The sequence below is a fragment of the Bufo bufo genome, chromosome 1 (genome assembly GCF_905171765.1).
Source record: "Bufo bufo chromosome 1, aBufBuf1.1, whole genome shotgun sequence".
NCBI classification, from domain to species: Eukaryota; Metazoa; Chordata; class Amphibia; order Anura; family Bufonidae; genus Bufo; species Bufo bufo.
The window spans coordinates 828,804,575-828,817,542 of record NC_053389.1 but is presented as its reverse complement, the minus strand read 5'-3'; the positions used below and the strand labels follow the sequence as shown (position 1 = coordinate 828,817,542).

Sequence of the window (12,968 nt, the reverse complement as noted above, 5' to 3'; positions counted from 1 at the left end):
CGTAACCGAAAGTACAATTTACAGATTTCCCTAAGTGCAAGAAAAGGTTCCCTGAAAAACGATCTAGCAGCTTAACATGGGGCTCGATATTATGCAGGGAGGAGGTAGCTACAGGTGGGGTCTGAACCAATTCCTGCTGCTGTAACCTTTCTGCCAACTCCTGCACCATTTGAGCAAGGTTATGGACCTGATCAGTAAGCAATCGCATCGGGTCCATTATGAAGGTAAGGCCTGTGATTCTGTCATGTACGGGAGGCGTATGTGCCGCCCTGAGCTCCACTATGACCTCTGTCCCTGCCTACTTGCATGGTCAGCCCTAGGCGACGGTGTACAACTTGACAGCGGTCCCTAATCTGAGTACATGCAGGGCCTTAAAGGTAAGAATAAAATAAAGGAGAAAACAACAAACAAAGTGACAGGCAGGCACTGAGGGGTTAATAAAATCTCAAAGTGAATACGAGCCGAGGTCAGGAGCCAGGAGGAACAAGAATACAAAAGGGAAAAGCAAGATCAAGTCAAACTCACGCCAGGGTTAAAGCCAAGAGGTCACGTCAAATGCAGGAGTTAGCAAGAGCGAGGTCAAAATACAGAGCCAAGGTCAAAACACAACAAACACTAACAGACAATATGCTGGTGAATGAAATAAGACCAATCACAGGCAACCTGTGGCTAGAAGGCTGCCTGTTTAAATAGCCCTGGCTGGTGAGTCACATGATGTGGCCAGCATCACTTGACTCACAGTACACAGCCGAACATAGCCGAGCACCGATCAATATTATTGGCGCTCAGCTCCTCTGCAGCTCGCCTGCTGCCATGGAGAAGCACACGTCGCTGGCCTCATGTTACACACGCCCACCTGAGCCCTCTGGGGCCTGAACTGCAGGAGGAGGAGGAGGTCATTCACACACAAGCAATGTATACAGAAATGGGTGTTTTTTTCTGCACAAGTGATAAGAGACGAGCGGGAGGAGCTAGAGGGCGAAGTAGAAGACCAGGCAGATGACCCTGACTGACCACGGCCATATGGAGTGGAGATGGAGGCAGGAAGTCCCTCCGATGCCCTTGCGCAAATGGCCAGATGCATGCTGAGTTGCTTGTGTAGTGACAGCAGTATTATCACCATTCGACTACTGGCTCTCCACCATGCAAGACCATTGCTACTGCTCCAAAATGAGGGTCTTTTTTTTTAACCCACTGAGAGGGAGGATAAACTCAACTACTACCGAGACATCCTATGTACTCATTTGCCTAAATCATTCAGGGTTCACACCTAAACTTGGTCAAAAGAAACCCCTTTCTTCAGGCCACCTGCTTCAGACAGTATGCTGATACTACCACCCGCCTGATGCCACACACTTGCTGCTTCTGCTGCCATGTTCTTCTACTGCCACCCACCATCTTGTGCTGTTACCTCGACTGCTGTTTCCCCCACCCTGTGTTGACCCTCATGTGTTTGCAACCTCACCACTCTGTGACTGGCCAGTATGTAGACTCCTCCTGCATTTGCCACCCTCACCAATCTTTAACTGCACCACTGTGTTGACCCCTCATGCTGTTGCCACCCTCCCCACTCTGTGTCACTGTTTGGCCTTGTTCACATTACAATTTATTTTGCCTTTCTTCTGATCTGTCAGAAGGACGGAAAAATTAGAAAAACAACGGATCCTGTCTATGTAGCAGCTGTAAGGCCTGTATCACACGGTCCCTATCTTGCATCAGGATATGCTCATTTGGAAGCCAAAAGTAGAAGTGGTTCCATCCACTCGTTTTTTTTTTGGCCTTAGCAATACTCATGGATTACTGACCAAATGCTTACCATGTGAAGGCGTATGATCAACAAACAGGATCCGTTTTTTGGGGGTTATTTTTCTGACAGATCAGAAGAAGGGCAAAATAATCAGTGACGTCAACACAAACTTACGGCTGACACCCTCTCCTCTCTCCCGGGGGCTCTACTTGTATAAGTGTTTAATAGAACAGGTTCTGGAGACATCTATGTGATGACAGTGTAAAATGTGTGCGCTCTTTCACTCTATAGCAGGATCTTGGGCCACTGCACAGTCCATTATACCTGATACTAACATTGACCTGTGAGGTTGAGTTCACACTTCAGTTATTTGGTCAGTTTTGGCCCCGTAACTGACTAAATAAGTGAAGTATGAGGCGTAATAGCGACGTCTGTCATCTGCATGTCATACTGACTCACATTATTGTTTCAGACTCCCTATGTGTGTTTCTGTAAGGCACAGTTTTCTACACCACTATACAGGCTGTCTGCAGCCGGAATAGCAGTTTTTTTTAATAGATTTGTCCGAAATAATTTAGATCAAATTTAATCTTTTGGGAAAATTGTGCGATTCTTTTGCAGCCCTGTAGCGCTTTCTATTACTTTTTTACAGCCATTTTTCAGCCTCAAAGTTCAGGTCCCCATTGACTTCAATGGGGTTCGGTGTTCAGGGTCAAGTTCAGAACCCATCGAACCCGAACATGGATTGTTTCGATCATCACTAGTCATTATGTGTATGGCCTGCTCTCTATTTCCATCTACGAGATTCTACCTATTAGACAGTTACAGCAGATTTTACTTTCTTTAACTTTTTTACTCAAGTATTTGAAAAAGTTCAACTTTTTACCTGAAGAAACTTTGTTTAATCTCTTCACAACTAATTATGAGAAGTTTCCTGGAGCCCAGGAGACACACGAGGTCATGGTGAAAACTTTCCACGCTCCATTCCCTTTACTGTATGTGTGTGTATATATATGACCATGTGCCTGATCTCCTCACACAAGATCTCTGCATTGTGAAGGGTCTGGATTTCTTTATTTATCGATGTATTAATAATAAATTGGAAGATGAAAAGTATTTCCAAGGAAACATCTGCTGTAAGTACAGAATCAGTGTACATTTGTGTATTATTGCTGGTAGTAGTAATAGTAGTAGTATTACTAATAAACATGGTTTGTGTATATGATGCTGTCATCCTCAGTAACATTGTATAAAATACTATAAAATATTTTATAGATATAATATAGATATAATAATTACACATAGATATATGTAGACAGTGAAGAGAAGTAAAACCCAACTCTCGGCCGAGCTTCCAGTGCAGGATAAACCCTGTACAATTGCTGCTGCTCCTCCAGTCGGACACCTGCACATCTCACCATAGGCTTCTAGGCTTCCATGCATTTCTTCTCCTGGACTGTATAAGGACATCCTGTTTCCAAATCCACTTGGTTTCTTCATCAAGTCTATTGTAAAATATGAACCGCGCTCCATATTGTGTACAAATGGCTTAAAGGAAGAACCACGTCCCCCCAATATATAGACTGTATTCTATGTGTGCTCCTGGCTGCAGATCTCCACTGATCCGCCAATTTTCTAGCGAATATCTGTTGCAGATTACAGAGGTTATTTCCACGATCACACCGCATTATTAGCAGGTAAGGAGCAGGTCCGTCTGATTTACCATTTTCTATTCGTTTTAAGTGTAGAAAATGGTGTAAATGTAAGACACTAGACTCTTTGGAAGCTGTCTTACATTTACACACTTTGGAAGCTGTCTGACATTTAGACACTTTGGAAGCTGTCTTACATTTAGACACTTTGGAAGCTGTCTTACATTTAGACACTTTGGAAGCTGTCTTACATTTAGACACTTTGGAAGCTGTCTTACAAGTCGACACTTTGGAAGCTGTCTTACATTTAGACACTTTAGAAGCTGTTTTACATTTAGACACTTTGGAAGCTGTCTTACATTAGATACATTGGAAGCTGTCTTACATTTAGACACTTTGGAAGCTGTCTTACATTTAGACACTTTGGAAGCTGTCTTACAATTAGACACTTTGGAAGCTGTCTTATATTTAGACACTTTGGAAGCTGTCTTACATTTAGACACTTTGGAAGCTGTCTTACATTTAGACACTTTGGAAGCTGTCTGACATTTAGACACTTTGGAAGATGTCTTACATTTTGACACTTTGGAAGCTGTCTTACATTTAGACACTTTGGAAGCTGTCTTACAAGTAGACACTTTGGAAGCTGTCTTACAAGTAGACACTTTGGAAGCTGTCTTACATTTAGACACTTTGGAAGCTGTCTTACATTTACACACTTTGGAAGCTGTCTTACATTTAGACACTTTCGAAGCTGTCTTACATTTACACACTTTGGAAGATGTCTTACATTTTGACACTTTGGAAGCTGTCTTACAAATAGACACTTTGGAAGCTGTCTTACATTTAGACACTTTGGAAGCTGTCTTACATTTAGACACTTTGGAAGCTGTCTTACATTTAGACACTTTGGAAGCTGTCTTACATTTAGACACTTTGGAAGCTGTCTTACATTTACACACTTTGGAAGCTGTCTTACATTTACACACTTTGGAAGCTGTCTTACATTTTTTTTTTTTTTTTTTAGTGGGAAGGGTTAGTTGATTATGTTCCAAGCTTAAAGGTCATAACATGAAGTCATACAGAATTACATGCGGCTTACTGAAACGCAGCAGCTCTGACACGAATGAGTCTTAGGATCACAATGAGGATGTCGGGCTTGTCTGTTGTCTCTTATAACCCCATATGGTAATGTCAGAATGGGGGGATAGTGCAGAAGTTAACTGGAGACTCATCCCTGAGGTCCTTGCTCAAACACAAAATGTGTAGGTATCCCACGGACCAACACCCACAAGTGCAATTTTAGGTTCTCTGCTCTAGTTCACAAATTCTGTATCTTTACTAGAGTTTAGGGAGGGTCCAGGATGGTGCCAAGATGATGCCAAACACATAAAAGAGCCCAACAAATAGGTTGAGTTTGGCCGTTCTTTGCGGGAGCCTGGTGAAGTTCTGGCTTCTAAACTGTCTCTCCAGAGAAAATGCCAAGGGGATGGTGAGGAGGGGCAAGGCCATACTGATGGTGTAGCGGGTGGCCAGAATGCAGAAGATGACATACGGGAGGAAGACGAGCAGGTTGTAGAGCATGTAAGACAGCATGGGGCCGATGAGAATGGCCAGGGTCACTATGCCAGCCTGACGGTCTGAGTCCATGTCCCGGGTGTTGTTGCTGTGTAAGATAGCTTCTGTGATCAGAGCCAGCGGCACCGCATACAGCAAAGGAGTGATGGACAGGTAACCGACCTGCACTGCGTGAGCAAACATGACTGCCAGGGGCCCGAATGTTATGAGGATCACCAAGTCTCCCAGAGCCACGTACTTAAATCCAATTCCTCCAGTATAGAGGAATGAACTGGACAACCCTCCGAAATATATAAGCGCCATGTGTTCCAGCCTCAGCTTAGACAGGAAATACAAGCAGCCAGCGCATACACATCCCAGAGTGTAGAGGAGAACCCCGAAACGGACCACGTCCTGCGGCTTCAAGATCTGGTCAACCAGAGTCCTGTCGTTACTTTTCTTGTGGTCGATGCCTTTAGAGAAGTCGTAGTAAGTGTTCACTAAGTTCCCGGCCCCGTGCACGGCTAGGACGGCCACAGCGCATATCAGGAACACCACAAGGTCCAGAGAGCCGTCTGAGCGGTAAGCGAGGGCACTGCCTAATGCCACAGGGGTTAGGGAGGCGCTGAAGCTCCAGGGACGCAAGGCCAGGACATAGCTGGCACATTTCTGCTTCCAGCCAACTAATTTTGGCACAGCTTGTTCAGTAAGAGGTTGGTTGATGCCATTCGTGAAGGTGGGAGGATCTTCTTGCTGGTCGCCGAAGCCAACTTCATTGAAGACCTCAGTGCTGATGCTAACGTTATTGACACCATTATCAGACTTCATGGTCCCGGTTTAATGAGAGGAATGTGGGACTCTACTGCTCCGTGTACAGCCAACTCGGACAGGCTCTAATGCGCGCCGCCATCTTGATGTGTAACCCTGAAACCAGTCCCAGCTGTCTTACATTTTGACACTTTGGAAGCTGTCTTACATTTAGACACTTTGAAAGCTGTCTTACATTTACACAGTTTGGAAGCAGTCTTACATTTAGACACTTTGGAAGCTGTCTTACATTTAGACACTTTGGAAGCTGTCTTACATTTAGACACTTTGGAAGCTGTCTTACATTTACACACTGTGGAAGCTGTCTTACATTTACACACTGTGGAAGCTGTCTTACATTTCGACACTTTGGAAGCTGTCTTACATTTCGACACTTTCGAAGCTGTCTTACATTTAGACACTTTGGAAGCTGTCTTACATTTAGACACTTTGGAAGCTGTCTTACATTTAGACACTTTTGAAGCTGTCTTACATTTACACACTTTGGAAGCTGTCTTACATTTAGACACTTTGGAAGCTGTCTTACATTTACACACTTTGGAAGCAGTCTTACATTTAGACACTTTGGAAGCTGTCTTACATTTAGACACTTTGGAAGCTGTCTTACATTTAGACACTTTGGAAGCTGTCTTACATTTAGACACTTTAGAAGCTGTCTTACATTTAGACACTTTGGAAGCTGTCTTACATTTACACACTTTGGAAGCTGTCTTACATTTAGACACTTTGGAAGCAGTCTTACATTTAGACACTTTGGAAGCTGTCTTACAATTAGACACTTTGGAAGCTGTCTTACATTTAGACTCTGTGAAAGCTGTCTTACATTTAGACACTTTGGAAGCTGTCTTACATTTAGACTCTTTGGAAGCTGTCTTACATTTAGACACTTTGGAAGTTGTCTTACATTAGACGCTTTGGAAGCTGTCTTACATTAGACGCTTTGGAAGCTGTCTTACATTTACACACTTTGGAAGCTGTCTTACATTTAGACACTTTGGAAGCTGTCTTACATTTAGACACTTTGGAAGTTGTCTTACATTAGACGCTTTGGAAGCTGTCTTACATTAGACGCTTTGGAAGCTGTCTTACATTTAGACACTTTGGAAGCTGTCTTACATTTAGACACTTTGGAAGCTGTCTTACATTTAGACACTTTGGAAGCTGTCTTAAATTAGACATTTTGGATGCTGTCTTACATTTAGACACTTTGGAAGCTGTCTTACATTTAGACACTTTGGAAGCTGTCTTACATTTAGACACTTTGGAAGCTGTCTTACATTAGACACTTTGGAAGCTGTCTTTAATTTAGACACTTTGGAAGCTGTCTTACATTAGACACTTTGGAAGCTGTCTTACATTTAGACACTTTGGAAGCTGTCTTAAATTAGACATTTTGGAAGCTGTCTTACATTTAGACACTTTGGAAGCTGTATTACATTTAGACACTTTGGAAGCTGTCTTACATTTAGACACTTTGGAAGCTGTCTTACATTAGACACTTTGGAAGCTGTCTTTAATTTAGACACTTTGGAAGCTGTCTTACATTAGACACTTTGGAAGCTGTCTTACATTTACACACTTTGGAAGCTGTCTTACATTTAGACACTTTGGAAGCTGTCTTAAATTAGACATTTTGGAAGCTGTCTTACATTTAGACACTTTGGAAGCTGTATTACATTTAGACACTTTGGAAGCTGTCTTACATTTAGACACTTTGGAAGCTGTCTTACATTAGACACTTTGGAAGCTGTCTTTAATTTAGACACTTTGGAGCTGTCTTACATTAGACACTTTGGAAGCTGTCTTACATTTACACACTTTGGAAGCTGTCTTAAATTAGACATTTTGGAAGCTGTCTTACATTAGACACTTTGGAAGCTGTCTTACATTTAGACACTTTGAAAGCTGTCTTACATTAGACACTTTAGAAGCTGTCTTACATTTAGACACTTTGGAAGCTGTCTTACATTTAGAAACTTTGGAAGCTGTCTTACATTTAGACACTTTGGAAGCTGTCTTACATTACACACTTTGGAAGCAGTCTTACATTTAGACACTTTGGAAGCTGTCTTACATTAGACACTTTGGAAGCTGTCTTAAATTTAGACACTTTGGAAGCTGTCTTACATTTAGACACTTTGGTAGCTGTCTTACATTTACAAACTTTTGATGCTGTCTTATATTTAGACAGTTTGGAAGCTGTCTTACATTTAGACACTTTGGAAGCTGTCTTACATTTAGACACTTTGGAATGTGTCTTACATTAGACACTGTGAAAGCTGTCTTACATTTAGACACTTTGGAAGCTGTCTTACATTATATTTTTTTTTTTATATTTAAATTTTTTATTTTCAAATAAAGAAAACAATACACGGTACATAAATAAGAAGCAAGGCGTCTAACATGACGCATTCAAAGGTGGACATACAGTACATAGTTGATGCCATGAAGTTCCAAGTATAAAGCAATACGGATAAGAGGTCCACAAATGTGGGCATATAAGGGTTAAGCATCTTTTAGTTATCTAAACCTTGTTAAGATAAGCTAAGCATGGGTTAAAATAGGCTAAGCAGGAATTATGTTCTCCCAATATATCTACAGCGAGGCCAACAAAAAAAGAAATGGAAAGAAAGAATGTGTTTAGTTGTGACCTGATCAAACTTTGGATTATGTAGAAGGAGAATGACTACTAGTGAATCTAAATTCCCTCCACCCCCGCCATTGTTTTACAAATTTCTGATGATTCCTAGCCTCCCATGTGAAAAGTTCCTCAAAGCGGTAAAGTTGATCTACCTTCAGTTTCCACTGTTCTGTGGATGGGAGAGTGGTTAATAACCAGTATTTTGGGACCAATAGACGAGCTGCTATAAGCAACTGTCTAAATAAGAAGGGGGGGGGGTGGGAGTCATTTGACTCGTTCGATTCATAATAGCTGAGTAGAGCTTTGAGAGGTGACATTGGCACTGAAGTTCGGCAAATTAGGTTACTTAAGCGAAATATTTCCTTCCACCATTCCTTCACTAAGGTGGCATTCCCACCATATATGAAAAAAGGTGCCTCTGTCACCTAGACACCTCCAACATCTATCTGACGCTGAATCAGAAAAATGGCAGGTGATATCTGGGGTTTTATACCATCTGGTTAATAGTTTATATCCGTTTTCCTGAATATGAACACATCTGGATGCTGTATGAGGGTTCAGAAAGATATCTGGTAACCTATCATGGGGAAAGGTTCGTCCCAAATCTTTTTCCCAATGGCAAATGTGGGCGGGTTTGACAAGTAGAGGGGGTGAGTTCAGTCTATGGAAAAGTTGGGAGATAAGTTTTTTTGTTGGACTGAGGTTCTTGATGAGGGCCTCAATCCAAACTAAGGGTCGGAAAAAGTCACCTCTAGAGGTGTGTTGAGATAAGTATGAATGGAGATACGATATTAGAGATATATGCAGGTGATGGGGAGTAAGCAAGTTTCGGAGCTCTGAAATGGGTAGTACCTGACCCTCCGAGTTAAAGAGGGAAGAGACTGGTATGTCTGAGTCTCTCATTGATCTAGGGGTACACTCATATACCGTAGGGAGAGCAGTACCCAAGATATCTCTCAAGGACAGAAGGGGGGATGGAAAGGGTATTGAGCAGTGGGTAGTTTGGAACCATTTCCATGCCTTCAATGTGGCCTGGATAATTGGGTATGGTGAAGAAGGTATATTTATATGACAGGAGTTACCCAGTAGTATGGAACGAAGTGGTTTTCCCAAAAGCTCCTGCTCCATAGCTACCCATGGTTTAGGGTTCGCTGTCCTAAGCCATTCCACTACTCTGGACATTAGGACAGCCTTTCCATAAAGTTCGGGGTCAGGAAGAGCCATCCCTCCGGATCTTTTGGGGCGAGATAATGTATCATATGAAATTCAGTTTTTTTTATCATGCCACAGAAATTTACGGAATAGTTTTCTAAGGGAAGTATAGTATGTCTTAGGTACATGTATGGGAAGGAGCTGCTGTAAATAAGTGAGGTGTGGAATAACCAAGGACATAAGGAGGTTTTTCCTTCCAAACCATGATATAATATGAGTATTTAAGCTATTTAAACTTGAGGAGATGGATTGCAAAAGAGGTAAGTAATTAAGGTCAAAGAGATCAGTTATATTGGGACTATTCTTTATTCCTAAGTAAGTGAGGAATGGGGATGACCAGTCGAAAGCTGAGTTGACCTTTAAGCGAGTCTGCATTTTTTGGGGGATACTAAAGCATATGATAAGCGATTTTTGTTTGTTGATTTTAAAATTGGAGAAGGTGCTATAGTTATCTAAATGTTGTTGGATCGCTGCCAGGGATATTTCCGGATTTGTAGTCATGATCATGATGTCATCTGCAAAAGCAGCAAGTTTATGTTCTCGACCCCCCAGGACTATCCCCTTTATTAGTGGGTCTGTTCTCAGACAGGTTAGAAGAGGTTCAAGGGCTAAAACAAAAAGTAAGGGTGACAAGGGGCAGCCTTGGCGGGTACCATTCCTTATGTTAAAGGGGTCTGATAAGTCTCCATTTACTAGAATCGAGGCTGACGCCTGGTGATACATGGCAAAGGTGGCTTGTACAAAGGGACCAGGTAGGCCAAATCCCCTCATGACCAGGTTTAGGTAGGACCAATTAATCCTATCAAATGCTTTTTCCGCATCTGTACTGAGCAGAAGTAGAGGTTTGGATCGGAGGGCTGCATAGTATGTAATATTCAGAACTCTAGAAGTATTATCTCTCCCTTCCCTTCCACGGACAAAGCCCACCTGGTCCCCCTGCACCAATGACGGGAGAACCGTAGCCAGGCGATTTGCCAACATCTTTGCCAGTAGCTTGAGATCAATATTGAGGAGTGAAATGGGTCTATAGTTAGCACAGTGATTGGGGTCTTTGCCTTCTTTTGGGATTAACATTATGTGAGCTATTGTCATGTCTTTTGAGAGCTGGTTCCCTTGTAGGGTCGAGTTACAAACTGAAAGTAAATGGGGGAGTAGGATTTGTTGGTAAGTTTTATAGTATGAGACAGTTAAACCGTCTGGGCCCGGACTTTTACTAGGTGGTGCTTGCTTTAGTGCTGTTGATAGTTCTGTCAAAGTAAATGGGGAGGATAACTGCTGTTGGATATCTGGAGAGAGAGAAGGGAGATCCAGCGTATCTAAAAAGGATGAAGTTAGTGTGGAATGTGATTCTGGAGTTAGTGAGGGGGGTATATTATATAAAGATTCGTAAAATTCCTTGAAGCGGGAAGCAATCAACTTAGCGGAGTATAGTGGAGTGCCCTGGGGGGGAGTCAATTTGGTGTATATAATTTGCAGCTTTTCTTTTTTTAATCCTACGCATCATAAATTTTGAAGCTTTGTCTCCATGGGCAAAACATTTATGTTGTGAGTTCAGAAAGTATTTCGTGGAAGAGTGTTGGAGTAGTGTTTTTATTTCTGCTCTATGGTTAGAAAGTTCCTGTAGATGGGAATCTGAGAGAGAACGTTTATGCAGGGATTCTAATGTTTTAATTTTTTGGCATAAGGCATCTAATTTTTTACCCCTCTCTTTTTTAAGGAAAGAACCCAGGCTAATAAAGTGCCCTCTAAAAAATGGTTTGTGGGCGTCCCATAAGGATAAGTCCGATGTTTCAGGATTAGTGTTGAGAGTAAAATATTCTTTTAACATTTCTGATATTATTTCACTGGATGTTTTGTCCCCTAAAAGAGATTCGTTCAGACACCATCTAAATTTGTTTGTGGTTGAGACTGGAGCAGAAACCTTCAGGAATATAGGGGCGTGGTCAGATAGGTGTATAGAACCTATTGATGCTTCTTGGCATAGTTGTAAGTGTGACTTGGATATAAATAAATAGTCCAGTCTTTGATACGACCCATGGACGTGGGAAAAGAAACTGTAATCCCTTAGATTAGGGTGGAGCATGTGCCATACATCAATAAGATGTAGGTTCCATAGACCTTCCCTTATTCCGCGCAAAGCATTGGTAGATAGGGCAGATCTTAGGGTGGATGAGTCAAGTTGTGGGTTTAATGTAGATTTTAAGTCTCCACCCAGTACCACTAAGCCCTCTGCAAACCCCTCAATAATTGGGAAGATTGCAGAAAACCACCTGGACTGACCAGAGTTAGGTGCATAAAGGTTTATAATAGTGTATACTTGAGGGCCTATACTGCCCTTGACCATAATATATCCCCTCAACATCCAATGTGTGTGAGATAAATTTGAACGGGACATTCCTCCGGAATCCAATGCTCACTCCCCCAGACGCAGATGAATTTCCACCACAGTGAAACCACTGGGAAAAGTGAGCGAAGGATAAATTGGAGTATTGGTTGAATTTGAAATGTGTCTCCTGTAGGAGAAGGACACTGGCTCCTGATTTGCGCAACAATGTAAAGATCTGACTCCTTTTAGAAGGAGAGTTGAAGCCTCTCACATTGTAAGACGCAAAAGATAAATCAGCCATGTCTTCTAATACAATGATGTTTACTTAGCTGGAGCGTCTCCCCCTCCCAGAGAGACACATCACGCCCATGTGGACTCTGGTTTTTCAGGCAAAGCGGATTGGATGTCAGAGAAACCCCCGGTCTTCTTTGTTTCTTGGATGAATATGGGTTATGTACCTTGAACATAACAAAAACAAAAACGTATAAAACACTAGTATGAACGAATAACAGAATAGACCCGCCAAAGAGGTTCAAAACATTGAGTATAGTGAGGGTCGTAAGGGGGGAAATGGTTAATCAACCCAGTTACGATCCCCACAGCACCAGCATGGGCCTCTGAGGAGAGGCTATCATAAGAAGGAGAGAGGTCAGAAAAACCATAGAAGAGTGAACCCTTTTAGGTTTGTATGAGGAACAGACAGAGGGATGAGCGTGAAAGAAAGGAAAGGGATTGAGGTAAGGAATGAGAGAAATGATTAATACTGTGAAAGTGAATTTAGAGGTGAATCAGCTCAAATAACTTCCTGACATGCATGATATCAGAGAACAGCACTGATTCAAAACCTATGGGGTAAACTGAATGTTCCTTCTTTTCGCCTTCTGCGATTTTGGAGTGCGTTGCTGTTCAAATGGAACGATCACGGGTAGGTCTGGAAGATCCAGGATATCTTGATAGAGCTCCCAATTCTCCATCTCCATAGGCGGGATCTGCAGATGGGCGAAC

At 42.2% G+C, this 12,968-nt stretch overlaps 1 protein-coding gene across 1 annotated transcript; it reads right to left on the bottom strand.

Moving 5' to 3' along the window:
• Positions 1-4,740: 4,740 nt before the first annotated feature.
• Positions 4,741-5,818, bottom strand: LOC120987284 (ubiA prenyltransferase domain-containing protein 1-like). The gene has a single exon (XM_040415862.1). It carries the CDS (start codon positions 5,782-5,784, stop codon positions 4,741-4,743), a length of 1,044 nt encoding a protein of 347 aa, XP_040271796.1. The 5' UTR covers positions 5,785-5,818.
• Between the last annotated feature and the right edge of the window lie 7,150 nt (positions 5,819-12,968).